At 40.6% G+C, this 19302-nt stretch overlaps 1 protein-coding gene across 1 annotated transcript in view; it reads right to left on the bottom strand.

Moving 5' to 3' along the window:
- LOC142741432 (uncharacterized) overlaps nt 1-19302 on the bottom strand; it is a 54402-nt gene that overhangs the window by 17004 nt on the left and 18096 nt on the right. Inside the window, exons 2-6 of the mRNA XM_075850811.1 lie at nt 15186-15246; nt 12332-12464; nt 11175-11258; nt 9508-9592; nt 3847-3965 (exon numbers count right to left, since the gene is read on the bottom strand). Of these exons, the coding sequence (XP_075706926.1) occupies nt 3847-3965; nt 9508-9592; nt 11175-11258; nt 12332-12464; nt 15186-15238 (474 nt within the window). The 5' untranslated portion in view covers nt 15239-15246. The remainder of the gene's footprint in view (nt 1-3846; nt 3966-9507; nt 9593-11174; nt 11259-12331; nt 12465-15185; nt 15247-19302) is intronic.

Here is a 19302-nt window from a genome sequence, read left to right as displayed (position 1 = left end):
TTTTGCGCTTGTTATGGCTTGTGATGTTCACTCTCCTGTTTGGGCTGTGCCCTTATTGTCATGTTCTTTTTATTAGGGGCACACATTTTTTCCGATTGTGTGTGTAATTGTTTGTATTAAAATAAATAAAAATTTTGAATATGAAAAAAAAAAAAGTTTCACGTTAAAAAAACAATAACCGTCTTTTTTTTTCCCATAATAAGCCTTTTGTTATAGGAAAAAAAGTGAAACATTAAAAAAAGTACACATATTTGGTATCACCACGTCCATAATGGCCTGAACTATAAAATTATCATGCTATTTTACCCGCACGGTGAACACCGTGAAAAAATAAAATAAAAAAACATTCCAGAATCGCTGTTTTTTTGGTCACTACTACTCCCAAAACAGAATAAAAACAGTGATCTAAAAGTCGCATGTTTCCCAAAATTATACTACTAAAAACTACAGACCGTCCCGTAAAAAACAAGACCTCCCACAGCTTTTTGACAGAAAAATAAAAAAATTATGGCTCTCAGAATATGGTGACACAAAAATATATTTATTTGAAAAAGTGATTTTATTGTGCAGACGCTGCAAAACATAAAAAACCTATATACATATGGTATCGTTGTAATCATATCAACCCGCAGAATAAAGTAAATATGTCATTTATAGCGCACGGTAAACACCGTAAAAAAAAGAATAAAAAACATTGTCAGAATTGCTGGTTTTTGATCACGTTGCTTGCCAAAAAATGAAATAAAAATGTATCAAAAAATCGCATGTACCCCAAAATGGTACCAATAAAAATGACAGATTGTCCCGCAATAAATAAGCACTCACACAGTTTCGGTGGAGAAAAATAAATAAAAACATTTTTGACTCAGAAAATAAAAAATTGGGAGCAAAAACTAGACATTGTTTGAAAAAGTTAAATTTTTCATTTTCACTGCCTAATTCTAATAAAATCTATGAAACACCTGTGGGGTAAAAATGCTCACTACACCCCTAGATGAATGCCCTGAGGGGTATAGTTTTCAAAATGGAGTCACTTCTCATGGGTTTCTACTGCATTTGTACCTCAGGGGCTCTGCAAATGCGACATGGTGCCCAAAAAGCAATCAAGCAAAATCTGCATGCCAAGTAGCACTCCTGCCATTCTGAGCCCTGCGGTGTGTCCAAACAGCAGTTTATGACCACATATGGGGTATTGCTGTACTCTAGAGAAATTGCTTTACAATTGTTGGGGTGCTTTTTCTCCTTTATTCCTTGTGAAAATGAAAAAATGTCAACATTTCGGTGGAAAAAATGAAGATTTTAATTTTCACTACCTAATTCCAATAAATTCATAAAAAAAACAGCAGTGTCAAAATGCTCACTATATCGCTTCCTTGAGGGGGTGTAGTTTCCCAAATGGGGTTTGCACTGTTTTGGCCCCTCAGTGACATGGCGCCGCAAACCATTCCAGTAAAAGTTGAGCTCCAAAAGTCAAATGGCGCTCCTTTTTTAAGCCCTGCCCTGTCTCCAAACAGCAGTTTATTACCACATATGGGGTACTGCTGTGCTCAGAAGAGTTTGCTTTACAAATTCTGGGGGACTTTTTCTCCTTTATCTATTGTGAAAACGAAAAAATCTGAGCTAAAAATAATTATAAATTCCAATATATTCTGCAAAAATCTTGTAGTGTCAAAAGGCTAACTATATCCCTAGAAATATTCCTTAATGCGGTGTAGTTTCCAAAATGGTGTCACTTTTGCGGGGTTTCCAGTGTTTTGGTCCCTTCAGGACGTTGCAAACATAACATGGCACTGAAAACCATTCCAGCAAAATCTGTGCTCCAAAATCCAAATGGCGCTACTTCCCTTCTGAGCCCTGCCGTGGGTCCAAACAGCAGTTTATTACCACATATGTGATATTGCTATAATCCGGAGAAATTGCTTTACAAATATCAGGGTGCTTTTTCTCCTTTATTCCTTGTAAAAATTAATAAACGTTTTTACAGTAAAAAAAAGTCGATTTTCATTTTTACAGACTAATTCCAATAAGTTTAGCAAAAAAAAACTGTGGGGTCAAAATGCTAACAATATCCCTAGATATATTTCTTGAGGGGTGTAGTTTCCAAAATGGGGTCACTTTTGGGGGCTTTCCTCTGTTTCGGCACTACAAGACCACTTCAAACCTGACATGGTGCCTAAAATATATTCTAAAAAAAAAAGGAGGCCCCAAAATCCACTTGGTGCTCCTTTGATTCTGAGGCCTGTGTTTCAGTCCATTAGTGCACTAGGGCCAAATGTGGGATATTTCGAAAAACTGCAGAATCTGGGCAATAAATATTGAGTTGCGTTTCTCTGGTAAAACCATCTGTGTTACAGAAAAAAATGTATTACAAATGAATTTTGCTAAAAAAAAAACACATTTTAAATTTCAGCTCTACTTTGCTTTAATTCCTGTGAAACGCCTAAGGGGTTAAGAAACTTTCTGAATGCTGTTTTTAATACTTTGAGGGGTGCAGTTTTTAAAATGTGGTGATTTATGGCCCTCAAAGCCTCTTCAGAACTGAACTGGTCTCTGAAAAAATAGGCTTCTGAAATTTTCTTTAAAATATGAGAAATTGCTGCTAAAGTTATAAGCCTTGTCATATCCGAGAAAAATAAAAGGACATTTAAAAAACTATGCCAACATGAAGTAGACATATGGGAAATGTTAACTAGTAACTATTTTGTGTGGTATTACGATCTGTCTTACAAGCAAAGACATTTATGCTAATGTTTGCACATTTTCTCCGAATTTTGTTGTTTTTCACAAATAAACACTGAATATCTCGACCAAATTTTACCACTAATATAAAGTACAATATGTCACAAGAAAACAATCTCAGAATCGCTTGGATACATAAAAGCATTCCAAAGTTATTACCACATAAAGTAACACGTCAGATTTGAAAAAATTGGCTGTTTCCTTAAGGCCAAAACAGGCTGTGTCCTTAAGGGGGTTAAGCTTGGTGTTGTAGTGGCTTGTACGGGGCTACTCGGCCTTTGAAACCCATGCCATGAAGCTCCTGGAGTTCACTTTTTGTGTGGATGTTAATTCTAGAGGAGGTTTGAAACTCTGCATTTATTGAGTCAGCAGAGCGTTGCTGACTCAACCCCGCTCTGTAACTTTGAGGTCTGCCACTTCGAGACGGAGTTGCTGTGGTTCCTAAAAGCTTATACCACTAACAGTAGATCGTGGAATACCTAGTGGGGAAGAAATTTTACAAACTGACTTGTTGCAACGGTGACATCCTATTACAGTTCCACGCCCTAATTCAGTAAGCTCTTTAGAATGACCCATTCTTTCACAAATGTTTGTAAAGGCGACTGCATGGCTTGGGGCTTGATTTTTTACACTTGTGGCGATGGGACCGAATGAAACACCTTAATTAAATGACTAAGAGATGTCTCCCAATACCTATGTCCATATAGTGAATTATGCAATTCCCTAATATATATGTCTAGGATAATCAGACGTGAGCCAACGTGTTCATTAATGGTTTGTCCCATGCATATTTAGATAATAAGGGAATCCCCTGCTCGGGACTTCGATCTATGAGCCAGACTTGAGAGCGCTATGTAAGAGCAGCTCTTTCTCTGGCAGGTCAGAACCATCCATGCACTTCATGGTTGGCCGTTTAGTTCAGTTGGAGGCGCTGCAGGGAAAATGTATTGGCAGACGCAGTTCGCTTAGCGAACATCTGATTACCGGGTGTCAGAGAAGCCAAAGCTGTGGCGATCACCCGGGGTTGGGTTCCCGGCCTTTATTGAAAAAGGGGGTGTCTGTGTGAGACAAACCCTTTAAACTTTACAGCAAAACAAAGATACATACCTTAATAGAGAGAAGACCATCCTTATCTTTATCAAATTTATCAAAGAATTTTTTGTAGTATATCTGCCTCCTCTTGCAGACCCAGCAGTAACTTCTGAGATATTCATGGACAGTCATATCTAGAAAAAAGGGAAAATATATAATAAAATATAGCATAATAAATGAAACACATATAAGAGGGAAGAGGGTGTTCCTGAGGGAAGGGTCAAGGGGAGATCACTCTAAGAAGGCTGCTGAAATTTGTAAATACCTGGTCAGTCAAACTCTTATCTGAAAGATGAATTGGAGGTGTAGTTAAAAGGGATTAAACCTCTCCTGTAAAGGGGTTTTTATACTGGGCGATTATCGTGCAGACAAGCGTTCATAGAACGCTCGCTGCCGATAATTGCCCTGCGTAACCAGGTCAGCGATCAGCATATGAACGAGCAAATGCTCGTAACTAGATGTCTCGTTGATTGGCGCTCGCTGCAACAGCCGATTATCGGCCGGTGTAATAGGGCCTTAAGGCTGGCTATACAATTTAGATAGCTGTCCGACGAATGATTGTTCGGCCAACAGCTATTCCTTCTGTCTCCCCCATGCACATGCACGCTTGGCCCATCAATGCGTGAATGTGTTTTCAATAGGGCTATAGGCGCTGCCAGACTCCTCTGGTAGGGGTCTTTCTCCTTTCGAACAAAAAGATTGGGCATGTTGAAATTCAACAGCCTGATTCCTTCTCTCTCCTGAAATCTGCTGTCGGAGGAGAGTCGGGACATTGCCATATACAATAAATAGTCGGCTGGTCCCGCCAATATCAGCAGGTTCGGCCGACATACTGTATTTGGCCAGCTTAAAGCGGATCTATCACTAGTTTAATAATGCCCTATCTCCTAGCTAATCTAATAGGTGCTATCACACTGCTAATGCTAGTGAATATTGTGTCCCAAAACGTTTATTAATTTAAAAGTTATGAGCCTTTTTCTAAATATGTATATGAACCTTTATTAGAGGTAACAGTAGCGATTCTCCTGAGGTGGAGCTACCTCACAGCCTCTAACATTGTCCTATCATAATGAAGCTGCTTCACACAGTGTGGGAGACTGAGGCTGGAGGGAAGGGGGATCACTTCTAACAACCATATCTCGGGCTGTGGACCATCTAGAGGAGATTCTAATCTTTCTGGAGCTGTGAAACAACCAGAGATCTCACCAGTTGAAAACATAGTCGGGAATGGAAGCTGTATACTGTATTATCACGCTGTATTGTTGGGCAGGGAAGGGAGAGAAGCTGTATACTGACTGGACAGCATCATTCAGAAAACATTACACCGCCCAGATTGAAAATAAAGAGTCACCTCCTATTTGGCTATTAGAGCTACATTAGCATATTTAGAAAAAGGCTCATAACCTTGCAAATAATAAATGTTTTTTTTAAAACAAATCACACTGCAGTTATCAGCATCATAGCACCTATTAGATTAGTTAGGAGATAGGGAATTGATAAACTAGTGACAAAGCTAAGGATTTTAGCCCATTAGCTGAGAGTAAATGATGAACTCTCGTGAGATCTAAGGAGTTTTAAGCCCAAAACGCATTTGGGGCCTCCTTGCCTGGTGGAAATAGTTAGTTACCACAGAGAGAAGCCAGGGGCAGGAAGAGTGAAATGAGCAAGGCTGATAATCAAAAGGAATCAAAAATCTTCAAAAAGTGAGCCATAACGGGGTTAACAATATGCTTACATTGTGTTGGGGGTAGCCATAGTACTGTATCTACAGTGAGAGGGTGACACTCTAAAGCCTCTATGAAGAGCCAAAATGGTGGTTCCCAATGTGCATGATAGAGAGTTAGCTGGGCCAATTGAGCTGCTTGGTAATAGTTAGCATTGTTTAAGGGTAGGGCCACACGGAGCGGCCCTGACACGGTCGCAACGCGGCTAACAACCGGTTGTTCGGAGCGGCTGTTAAACAGCCTGTTAGTGGCTGCATGTTAACGCGGGTAAACCGTCCCTTTATCTGCAAAATTGTGCGGCCATAAATTAATACACCCTTTATGGCCACGCGATTTTGCAAATGACAACAACTTACCCCCTATTCATTCTCTATGGCATCGCGGGAAAAAGCCGAACACTGCACTCGGCTATCTCCGAGACTCCCATAGTGAATGAATGGAGCGGCAGTGTGCATGCGCATGTAACCGGAATACCCCTTAACGAGGTATTTGAAAGCCGCTCCTACATAGTGCCAGCGCGGTTGTTGGCCGCGTTGCGACCATGTTAGGCCCGCTAAGTGTGGCCGTACCCTTAGACCCCTAGTCAACCTTTTGCTTTGTGATGATACAGCATGGTCCTGTTGACCTGGGGGTGCCACCCCGCCAGACAAAAGTGTTAACCACATGTTCAGCTATACAAAGGTAATAAGCCTTGACTGGAATTGGGAGCAAGTGAAAGTTTAGGGAGCAGGGCCATTTTGAAAGCATAAATTTGGCCTAACAAGGAAATATGATGTTTTCCCCAGTCCTGTAGCAATAACCAAAGTTTCCAAAGCATAGGGGGAATAGTTAGCTGAACCTCGTGGGAATCCAATTTGTCCAAAGACCAATACACTGTGTTAATTATTATGCACATTGGATTTAAGTGTCATAAACATTTAATTATTAGTTTTTCAATTAAACTCATGTATGGTATTGTGTCTTAGGGCTCTTTGGATCATTGTAATCAATCTCAGACACCTGTGATAATTTGTTTGCCAGGTGTGCCCAATCAAAGGAAAACTACTTAAGAAGGACGTTTCACATTATTAAGCAGGTCACAGGTTTCAAGCAATATGGGAAAAAAAAAGGATCTCTCTGCTGCCGAAAAGCGTGAAATAGTGCAATACCTTAGACTTGTATGAAAACATTGGATATTTCATGAAAACTTGATCATCGTACTGTGAAAAGATTTGTGGCTGATTCAGAGCACAGATGGGTTCATTCAGATAAAGGCATAATGAGGAAGGTTTCTGCCAGACAAATTAATAGGATTAGGAGAGCAGCTGCTAAAATGCCATTGCAAAGCAGCAAACAGGTATTTGAAGCCGCTGGTGCCTCTGGAGTCCCGTGAACCTCAAGGTGTAGGATCCTCCAGAGGTTTGCAAGTGTGCATAAAGCTATTATTCGGCCACGCCTAAACAATGCTCACAAGCAGAAATGGTTGCAGTGGGCTCAGAAATACATGAAGACTAATTTTCAAACCGTGTTGTTTACTGATGAGTGCCGTGCAACCCTGGATGGTCCAAATGGATGGAGTAGTGGATGGTGGGTGAATGGCCACCATGTCCCAACAAGGCTGCGACGTCAGCAAGGAGGTGGCGGAGTCATGTTTTGGACTGGAATCATGGGGAGAGAGCTGGTAGGCCCCTTTAGGGTCCCTGACGTTGTGAAAATGACCTCTGCAAAGTACGTAGAGTTTATGACTGACCACTTTCTTCCGTGGTACAAAAAGAAAAACCATGCCTTCCGTAGCAAAATTATCTTCATGCATGACAATGCACCATCTCATGCTGCAAAGAATACCTCTGTGTCATTGGCTGCTATGGGCATAAAAGGAGAGAATTTCATGGTGCGGCCCCTATGTTCGCCTGACCTCAACCCTATTGAGAACCTTTGGAGCATCCTCAAGCACAATATCTATGAGGGTGGGAGGCAGTTCACATCAAAACAGAAGCTCTGGGAGGCTATTCTGACATCCTGCAAAGATATTCAAGCAGAAACTGTCCAAATACTCACAAATTCAATGGATGCAAGAATTGTGAAGGTGATATCAAAGAAGGGGTCCTATGTTAACATGTAACTTGGCCTGCTAAGTTTTTTTTTAATTGAAAGAGCTTTTGATTTCTGTAAATATGACCTCCTGATGCTGCAAATTCAACAAATTACCATTTTAGTTCTCTTTGCAACCTTTAAAATGTTTTGATCTCTGTTGTGCATAATAATTTGAAACAGTGCATTTTGAGTTTTTTTACTTCTAAAAAAAAATCTGTTATCATTAGGAGGTTTGTTCAATAAAATTCGCATTATACTCCAACGGTTGATGGCTTGAAGATTATACTGACTGTCATTTGCATCGACTATTTAGGAAAATCAGCGAAAAATAACATTTGCATAATAATTTGGAACACGGTGTAAAAGGAGAAGAAAAGTTATATATGATTTACCAATGACTCTGAAAGAGAGATATTAATGGCCTGGACAGAGTTTTAATTAAGTTTGGTAAGGAGATGTGGGGTTCAGTGAGCATGACTAGAATATTGTCTGCAAACATACATAACTTGTCAGGGCTAACACAAAAAGAGGTGGGGAAAGGGGCATACCTGTTGTGAGCCTCTATAAATGGGAAATGAGTCAGAAAATAAATCATAATAACATAGTTGTAGCGTCCATGGCCGCAGGCTGTCCGGTTTACTTACCTCCCAACGCTCGCAGCCATGGATCTGTGAGCGCTTGTCCCCATCTCCTTCCTAGGAGACGCCAGTGCTCACTTCCGCTCTGGTCTGCTGTGTCCCGTAGGGTGCCCGCTCTTAAAGGGCCAGTGCGCGCGCACATGAAAACAATCATCATCATCATCAACTTACATGATTTCCTGGACTATAAGAAATCCTCTGCCCTTCTGATCCTTGCCTGAGCGTTGTTTGTTATATCCTAGTTTGTCTAAGCAAATGGTCTCCTAGTGTTTTCCAGTTCCAGTGTTCCCTGTTCCTGTATCCCGTGCTATCCTGGTCAAGTGCCGAGCTGTGCTGTAGTCGTGCTGTGCTGTATCTACCCCTGCCCTACTGCTACACGCTTGACGTCTACCCACTGCCTAGTCCCAGCCGAGCCTGCCTTGCTACTGTCCGAGCTGCCACAGGTACCCTATACGAACTATAGACTTTGACCTGCCCCCTGTTGGCCAGCTGCCATACCGCCAAGGCGGTACGGCCCAGTGGGTCCGCCAACCCAACGTGACAGTAGTTGAGCTGTTGGAGCACTATAGAGGGCAAGATCCATGTGAGGAAATGCGGGGGAAAACCCAATCTGCCTAACACCACAAACAAAGAGGTCGAAGAGACCTAGGCAAATGCTTTTTTATGTCAAGTGATGGAAAGTCTCCAGCATGCGATGCTTGCAAATAGAATATCCGACACAAATTGTCAGAGGTGTGCCCGTTGGGGACAAAGCTAACTTGATCCTTGAATATAAAAAAGTACCTAAACTGGTGATGAGACGAGGCGCATACATTTTTGTCAGGAATCTGAGATCAATTAGTGCATTTACTGTTTTTATGTGTTTTTGTATAACTGTGCCCAGACATAGAAGCAGACTATAGATCTGTACAAAACTGAGGGGTGCAAAACATTCTCCTATGTAATCTATAATAGGGACTGGCATAAGGTGATGACATTTAAATCAAACCAAAACACCAAGGTGGGAACTCCTATGAATCCACTCATAAGTGTGAAACCACGTTCTACTTTCTGCATTTCTACTTTTTGAACTTGTTTGAACCATTGACTAGATTTGCAGTTTTTTACTTTTATTTCTTACCAAACATCATGAATAAAGCTAGTAACATATTTCTTACCACACATCATAAATAAAACATAACATATTTTGCACAATATTTGATACAAAACTCTAAATTTCCACAATTACCACTTTAACTTACCCTCAAGCTGTTTTACATCCATTGGTATTTCAAATCGGCTGATGTGATTGGAAACACCCATCCTCACTATTCCTTGTGGGGTCACCTTTAGGGGGTTACAGGGGGTTTGTTACTTAATACCCATTGTATACAACTTCTAACAGAGCATTGCTACCAATGTCTCAAATAAACATAAAATTTACATTAAAATGGACTTTGAATTTAAGGGTTACATATAACCTATGACTGAAAGTCATAATACCACACAAGATGACATTTAGGACAGGTTCACACCTGTGTTAGTCTTTCCGTTCTGCTCCATCAGAGGAGCACATCAATGAAAATACTGGAAGCAGTGCCAACGGAAACCAATGGGTTCCATTGGGTTTCCACTGGGGTGTCCGTGGTTTTACCGGAAACAATAGCGCAGCATGCTGCGCTATTGTTTCCAGCATTTTTGGCTAGACCTGCAACGGAGGCCCCTAACACAGATGTGAACAGGCCCTTACACTATAAAATGTTGTATTACCAATCCAAGCAATGGTGTCTAGGCAAGGACTTAGGAGAAGGATCATTTGGATTTAATAGACAGTTAAGAGTTCTCTCCATCCATTTGATATATCGTGGTAAAACAAGGTAAAAGTATTAGTAGAGTTGCTTGTATTAAAGGATATGCAATTTACATAATCCGTCCCTGCTACATTGCATCATTGACTGAGCACTTTGTCAGGTTCCTGCCGTATGCTTGGTCCTGGGCAAATACTTCTACTGCATGTCTAGTAATCTGCTTAGTACAAATTGCTTTTTTCCAAGCTAAATTTTTTCTAAAAACATATTAAATATAGCAAGTAACTGTTAACAGGTCCTCTGTAATAAATACTTCACAGATGGGTGAATACAAATGGATTAGACTATACATTTTGGAAGCACTAAATGCTTTCATACAATGAGCACAGAGATTTCTTTTTAACTACATGCCCCAATAATATTTGACAATAATGGCGGACTTGCATTTATCAAGACAGTCTGTGATTGGCGCCATTTATTTGAGATCACAGATTCAGTACTATTGGGGCTTGTACTGAATGAAATGTCTGCATACATCATAGGCATCGCTTGACATTGCTTATCAATTGTCTTTACAGTCAGAGACCTGACAGGGCATGTATTCATGATTTTTAAGGAACAGTTTAGAGAAGCTAAAACTGTCAGACTTGTAATATGTGAGAGAAAAGATAAATGAAGTTAAGGGCATCTGACCTACAGTGAGATCTAAACATGTACACTCCAACACATCATGAACCCAGAACAGTAAAGATCACAATTCTTAGCATTAAAGTTTGGAAAGTTATTAGAACAAAAAAACGGAGTTCTAGAGTTGGCAGACAAAAATCTAAACCGTAGAAAATGTGTAAAATTTAGATCCATTTTAAAATTTACAATTTGCATAAGGTAATTTTGAATCTTAATGTTTGTGTCTGGATATAGTGAGGCGTAGTGGGCTAGAGAAGCGATGCGCCTACAATCTACATCGATAACTTGATCAACAAATATAAAGTGAATTTCCTGGGAGCAACTCCAGGATCTGGTCATTAGGCACATTCTTGTCTATAGAAATAAATACATTGCTTCACATTAATTAATTTTTTTACATTCAGTGGATAACTCATATTATAAAATTTACTTACGTTAGTTTCATATTCTCGGAGATCACTTATCTTATAAGACTCTGGCTGTTTTTCATATTTCTGCATTAATTCTCGTAGACTCACCTAAGAATGGATAAATGGCCCATGTAAGGATATAGACGCTAAAAGCCGTCACCCTTGAGACACATATGGTGTAACTTTTTATGTTGATTTACAAACTACATAAGTTCCAAATAAATAATTTCTACATCATGTAGACTACATGTATTGTAAGGCTCCATTCACATGAACGTGCTTTTGTGGCTGCAATTCCCCCGAAAATCCTCGGGAGAATTGCGGCCCCATTCATTCCTTTGGGGCCATGCACACGACCATGGTTTTCACGGTCTGTGCATGGCCCAGGAGTCTGGACCGCAGAAAGAACGGGCAAGCCTTATTACGACCGTGTTCTGCGGTCCAGGCTCATTGAAAATAATGGCCGCGGCCATGTGCACAACCCGCGACTTGAGGCTGACAGTCTGCTGCCGGCCGAGCCGAAAATCACGGCCGTACACATGGCTACGGTCGTGTGCATGAGGCCTAAGTAAAAAGAGACTACACATGCTGCTTGATCTGAATGTTTGGTCAAAGCAGATGAGGCTCAGTTTAATTAGATGTTGGTTACAGACTCAAATGCAATTTACTCTTATGGTTAGAAAATGACTATACAACTATATATACGGTCTAATTTATTTGGCAATCTACATCTGTGATGGACAGGGCCAGATTATAGGGAGTGCACATGAGACACATGCCCTGGGGTCTTTATTACTTTGTGTTCCTAGGGGCTTCCAACACCCAGCCTTTCTGATGATCGTTCGGTGATCCTAACCCACCGAGAAGAGGTGGAGAGTTGGTCACGCATTAATTATAAAGGAGTCACTGACTCAGCTGTCTCTCTAACTCCCATAGACTTCAGTGGAGAGGGCCACGGGCATGTGCAGCCACCTCTCCTCTATAAGACTGCGATAGGGAGTCAGGGGGGATCCAACTCCCATAGGTATTCCGCCCAAACCCTAATTTGACCCTGACAGTGGACAATTCATCAAGCTCCCGAAAACCCACACTTTATTCATACTTATGTCAGAATGGTCACTTGCAGCATTATGACAAAGGCAACAATTACTGTCAAAGGTCACCTGCTTTCTCATTATTACCTCTGGATCGTAGACTAGAGGACTGTAGCAACGCAATGGTTCGGATTCTGTGAGTTTTTTCCCATGAGCACTTTTCCTTAACCGCTTCTTTTTCTTTTTGGTTTCAGATCCTGAGTTTTGTATTTCTGATCCACTGTAAAGAATAACCTATAAGCTCAAAATTATAAATACAGGTAATCATTTTGTGTATGTAATAAATTAACTATTTAGGAGGTGGCAATCCTTTGACAATTGCTTAACAGGTTAGGGACCTAGCTTATTTTTAGCCTTCAGAAGGCAGTGATTTTTATTCATTTTTTAATCATTGCATTATAGGAGCCATATCTTTTTTATTTTTCCTTTGATGTTTGTCTCTTTTAAGGGAATGGGAAACAAAAATAGTGGTTTTTTTTTTTTCGTTTTTTTTTTATCACCTTATTCCAAGAGCCATAACTTATTCTTTTATTTTTTATTGACGTAACCGCATAGGTGCTTGTTTTTTTATGTGGGGGTGGGGGGGTCAATAGGAAAAAAACGAATAAATCCGATATCGGTTTTTGTTTTTACATCATACAGAGAGTGGTATAAATAGTGTAATAACTTCATTTTTAGAGCCTATTTCCTATTTTACTACTTTTGCCCTATACAGGCATGTTTTATGGGAAAAAATTAATTTTTGTGTTGCTGCATTCCAAGAACCAAAACTTTTTGATTTCTCCATTTGCGTAACCGAAAGGGGACTTTTTTTGTGGGACAAGTTGTAGATTTTATTATAAATACCGCATTGCTTCAGAAAGGCCCCATTGAGTAGGGCTGAAATGTTGCATGTGGTGGCGAATAAATTGATCTAATTTTCACTGAAAAGGAAGTGCTGCCTCATATTTTTTTGGAATACGGTTGCGTATCTTGGGACACTGGTCACGTGTCTGAACGAGGATTTATTTTGCACCCTCTTACTATTTGGATAACAGTGATGCTTCTTTACCAATTTTTTTATTATATATATATACACACATATATATATATATATATATACATACAATATATATAGATATATATATATACATATATATAGATATATATATATATATGTATAGCTATATATATATATATGTATAGCTATAAAGATATATATGAGAGAGAGAGAGAGAGACTATATTATCTCTATTCTACAGGTCATTATGATTGTGGCAATAATATAAGTATTTTTTTTATGGTTCATTACTTTTACGAAATAAAATGATATTTAAATGTTAAAAAGGGTTTATTTTCTAATGTTTTAATTTCTGAAAGGTTTTTTTTTTTTACACTAACTTTTTATTGTAACACTAGGGGATTTGATTTAGGGATGATCTCACTGCTGCTAAAATGCTTTTCTGTACTCAGTATACCAAAGCATTATTGCCCGTTATTGTTAGGCCTTATTCACACGAACGTGTCCGTTTTGCGCGCGCAAAAAATGCTGCGTTTTGCGCGCGCAAAAGCTCAGTGTAGCATCTGTACATGGTGCGTGGCTGCGTGATTTTCGCGCAGCCGGCATCATTAGGACACAATAGCATAATGTAGCAGGAGGTGCTTTTCTGTTTTCATTCATTGTTTTTACTACTGTTGCGCGAATCACGCGCGGCACCCGGAAGTGCTTCCGTGTGCCGAACGCGATTTGCATGCACCCATTGACTTCAATGGGTGCGTGCTGCGTGAAGCACGGGCAAGTATAAGACATGTCGTGAGTTTTACGCAGCAGACATACGCTGCGTGAAAATCACGACCTGTCAGAACGGCCCCATTGACTTACATAAGTCTGTGCGCCGCGTGTGATTTCCACGCGCGTAGCACGGATGTAATACACGTTTGTGCGAATAAGGCCTTACACTGACAGGCAATCTATTAAGCCATGCCGCTGAGGAAATAAATGTCTGGGATCAGAGTTATCGCTGATCCCGGCCGTTAGAGCGGGATGTTGGCTGTATAACAGAGCTGGCACCCATAAGTGAAGATGAGGGCAAGGGTTTGGGCACGGAATAGTACGCCGGTTCGTGGGAACGACTTGCGAACCGTGATGTACAATTACACCACAGGGCGGGAAGGAGTTAATTCTCTTAAAGGGGTTGTACAATTTGAACCATCTCTTTTTCTTAGAAACATCCACTAACGATAACAGGCTGTCCAGCTGTTAGGACCCCCAGTGATCATATGTAATCTGTGTTGGTACCCTAAAGTAAGTGTTCTGTTCACTTACAGCACTGCCACAGGAGAAGTGAAGTATTACACAGTTTACATTGAAATGAATGGGCTGTTCATGTAATTCAAGTCCTTCAGAGTGAAAGACACTCTTTGTAGCCTCTCTCTGCTATGGTTAATAAAAGAGGGTCCTGAATGTGGGGTCCTCCAATAACTCAGAATTCCGTAATAGGTAATTTTTCCAAACCAGGCAACTTAATATATATATATATATATATATTTTATACTAACAAACTGATTTTATGTATAAACTTAACTGGGTAGAGGGTATTAGGAAACCCCTAAGCATGTTGAGAGCACAATTGAGAGATTAGGGTATATTTATTGACAGCTCCAACTGTAAATACATTCCTGTGTTGAGATATCATCAAATTCTATCAACACCAGATCACCTACAACTACATATCTGAAAGATGATGCATCATGTAATTTCTACAATATGTCCCTTATTGTTATATGAAGAATAGTCTTCTTACAGTGCTCATTTTATCTCTCTTGTCAAGGCAATGATTGAACCATTAAAAGCCAAGTTACCATGGTAATAGCTTATTATATTGCACCACTATTGAAACGGATTATACATTTTAGAGTCAATGTTGAATACATTGACCATTTTTTTCAATACCCTTTATACCTTTTAGACAGAGCACTGCCAGTGAAGGTCTTAGTTTTGTTTCCAGGAGCCATTTTGTGACCTAGAACGTATGAAAGTGTACGTTAGTGTAGGTTATAGCTATCTGGATACAATCATGAGAGAATCTATACACGGATCTAAGAAGCCTATAGCGTGATGAGCATATACCATCTTCGTATTCACTTCTATATTTTCTTACCAAAACCATGATTAGATCCCTGCAGGAAGAAGGAAAACAACTTTGTACTTTCGTTTGTGAATGGTTGTCTTATTCCTTTTGCAGGGATTTTCTTACATTTAAAAAAAAAAGAAATATATACATTAGTGTACAAAAGTGTTAGGCAGTTGTGGAAAAATGCTGCAAAGTAAGAATGTTTTCAAAAAAAGAAGCGTTAATAATTTTTATTAATCAATTAACATAATGCAAAGTGAATGAACAGAAGAGAAATCTAAATCAAATCAATATTTGGTGTGACCACCCTTTACCTTCAAAATATCACCAATTCTTCTAGGTATACGTGCTCACAGTTTTTGAATAAATTCGCTAGGGAGGTTGTTCAAAACATTTTGGAGAACTAAACACAGATCTTCTGTAGATATAGGCTTCTCAAATCCTTCTGTCTCTTCATGTAATCCCAGACAGACTCGATGACCTTGAGATCAGGGCTCTGTGGGGCCCATATTATCACTTCCAGGGCTCCATGTTCTTCTTTACGTTGAAGATAGTTTTCAATGGCATTGGCTGTATGTTTGGGGTCGTGGTCCTGCTGCAGAATAAATTTGGAGCCACTCAGACTCCCTGATTGTATTGCATGATGGATAAGTATCTGCCTGTATTTGTCAGCATTGAGGACACCATTAATCCTGAACAAATCCCCAACTCTCACCATGCATCACTGTTGTCTGCAGACACTCATTATTGTACCGCTCTCCAGCTAACAAACTGCCCTCTGTTATAGCCAAATATTTCAAATTTTGACTCATCAGTCCAAAGCCGGTGCTGCCAAAAATAGCAAAAATCTGCACCCTAGTTCCTATGTTTTTGTGCATAGTCGCATCACTTGGTCTGGTTTCCACATCGAGGGTATGGATTTTTGGCCGCAATTCTTACATGAAGACCACTTCAAGCCAGACTTCTCCGTACAGTAGATGGGTGAACCTGGGTCCCACTTGTTTCTGCCAGTTCTGAGCTGATGGCACTGCAGGATATCTTCTGATTTCAAAGGGAAGTAAGCATGATGTATCCTTGATCTGCTTCACTAAGTTTCCTTGGCCGACCACTGCGTCTGCGGTCCTCAACGTTGCCCGTTTCTTTGTGCTTCTTCAAAAGAGCTTGAACAGCACATCTTGTAACCCCAGTCTACTTTGAAATCTTTTTTTTTTTTTAAAAAAAGGCTTTATTTTCAAAACAAACTTCTTTCCTTTTTCTGTACAAACAGGTACAAAAAAAGTGAAGAAAAACAAGATACAGGATACAGATAGCAGGAACGGGAACACTGGGAACTGGAAAACAATAAGGGACCATTTTCAAGGACTGACATGGGTAAACACAACAACGCTTAGGCAATGAAGGAAGGGGCAGGGCCCTTCTTATAGTCCAGGGTGAGTATGGTCTACTTACTGATTTTCTACATGTGCGCGCGCTGACACTTTAAGGCCGGACACGAGCATGCGCGCGCACCCTACGGGACACAGCAGTACAAAGCAGAAGTGAGCGCTGGCATCTCCTGAGGAGGAGATGCGGGCCAGTGCTCACTGATCCATGGCTGCGGCCGTCGGGGGGTGAGTAATCCCGATGGTCCGTGGCCATGGCCATTACAGACAACACATAAACGCTGAAATGTTGCCATCAATCAGGAAGTCCAAAATGCTATCACTCAATGCCTAATAGAAAAATAAGCAACAAACACACTACATTCATTCCAATGCTCCAATCCTCCCAACAACCCTAGCATCACCGCCAATGACCAATCTTATTTAAACCGCCGATTCTGAAGTCTTCAACCACCGGGACCAGATCCTACCAAATTTATCATGAGATTTTCTGCTCAAGTACAGTTTTTGATACATAGGCACATATTTGTTGACCAATTGTTTCCAAAGTACTAGACTCTGTCTCTCCGTGGCTTTCCAAGCCATTATCACAATCTTTCTAGCACAAAAAAGAACACCGAAAAAGGCCATACTTACAAATGGACACAGCCAGGCCAGAAATGCTGATGAAAGGGCGAGCAGGTGCTTTAAATAATAATAGCCACTCCCACTAGTCTTGAGGGGAGTGGTGTGTGGTGCATGGGATGTGTAGTAAGAAATAATAAATGAATAGTCTGTGTGCAAGTGTAATACTATAAGTGAAATATAGGGGGCAGTAATAAATGAAGTGCCTCAATAGAAATAAATGGATAATGGGGTGCAAGTGAGTGAAACATGGAGGGATAGTGTGTACGTCATGAGGCACAGCGTGTATAGCCAGGTAGAAGCCTATTTGTGACGCCTTGATAATTCATAGAGCGGGCTACCCTGCTTGCTATGCCAAACAACAACACACCATGCTCTCCCAGCATCAAAGACCCGGCTGTGTCCAAGAGAAGCGAATATACATAATAATGAAAAATACCTGGGGTATTGGTAATCATTTTGGCCAAAAGGACGCAAGCTCGCAATCCACGACAAGGATCCCCAGACTTGCGAGTCCCTAACTCCTAAACTGGAACAGAACGTTCCTGATGCACAAACAGAACCGATAAAAACACAGGGACATATACAAAAACACCGAAAAAGGCCATACTTACAAATGGACACAGCCAGGCCAGAAATGCTGATGAAAGGGCGAGCAGGTGCTTTAAATAATAATAGCCACTCCCACTAGTCTTGAGGGGAGTGGTGTGTGGTGCATGGGATGTGTAGTAAGAAATAATAAATGAATAGTCTGTGTGCAAGTGTAATACTATAAGTGAAATATAGGGGGCAGTAATAAATGAAGTGCCTCAATAGAAATAAATGGATAATGGGGTGCAAGTGAGTGAAACATGGAGGGATAGTGTGTACGTCATGAGGCACAGCGTGTATAGCCAGGTAGAAGCCTATTTGTGACGCCTTGATAATTCATAGAGCGGGCTACCCTGCTTGCTATGCCAAACAACAACACACCATGCTCTCCCAGCATCAAAGACCCGGCTGTGTCCAAGAGAAGCGAATATACATAATAATGAAAAATACCTGGGGTATTGGTAATCATTTTGGCCAAAAGGACGCAAGCTCGCAATCCACGACAAGGATCCCCAGACTTGCGAGTCCCTAACTCCTAAACTGGAACAGAACGTTCCTGATGCACAAACAGAACCGATAAAAACACAGGGACATATACAAAAACACCGAAAAAGGCACACCATGCTCTCCCAGCATCAAAGACCCGGCTGTGTCCAAGAGAAGCGAATATACATAATAATGAAAAATACCTGGGGTATTGGTAATCATTTTGGCCAAAAGGACGCAAGCTCGCAATCCACGACAAGGATCCCCAGACTTGCGAGTCCCTAACTCCTAAACTGGAACAGAACGTTCCTGATGCACAAACAGAACCGATAAAAACACAGGGACATATACAAAAACACCGAAAAAGGCCATACTTACAAATGGACACAGCCAGGCCAGAAATGCTGATGAAAGGGCGAGCAGGTGCTTTAAATAATAATAGCCACTCCCACTAGTCTTGAGGGGAGTGGTGTGTGGTGCATGGGATGTGTAGTAAGAAATAATAAATGAATAGTCTGTGTGCAAGTGTAATACTATAAGTGAAATATAGGGGGCAGTAATAAATGAAGTGCCTCAATAGAAATAAATGGATAATGGGGTGCAAGTGAGTGAAACATGGAGGGATAGTGTGTACGTCATGAGGCACAGCGTGTATAGCCAGGTAGAAGCCTATTTGTGACGCCTTGATAATTCATAGAGCGGGCTACCCTGCTTGCTATGCCAAACAACAACACACCATGCTCTCCCAGCATCAAAGACCCGGCTGTGTCCAAGAGAAGCGAATATACATAATAATGAAAAATACCTGGGGTATTGGTAATCATTTTGGCCAAAAGGACGCAAGCTCCACACACCACTCCCC

The sequence above is a fragment of the Rhinoderma darwinii genome, chromosome 2, assembly GCF_050947455.1.
Source record: "Rhinoderma darwinii isolate aRhiDar2 chromosome 2, aRhiDar2.hap1, whole genome shotgun sequence".
Classification (NCBI taxonomy): domain Eukaryota; kingdom Metazoa; phylum Chordata; class Amphibia; order Anura; family Rhinodermatidae; genus Rhinoderma; species Rhinoderma darwinii.
Note: the sequence above shows the minus strand (reverse complement) of the source record. Positions and strands in the feature narration are given on the sequence as shown.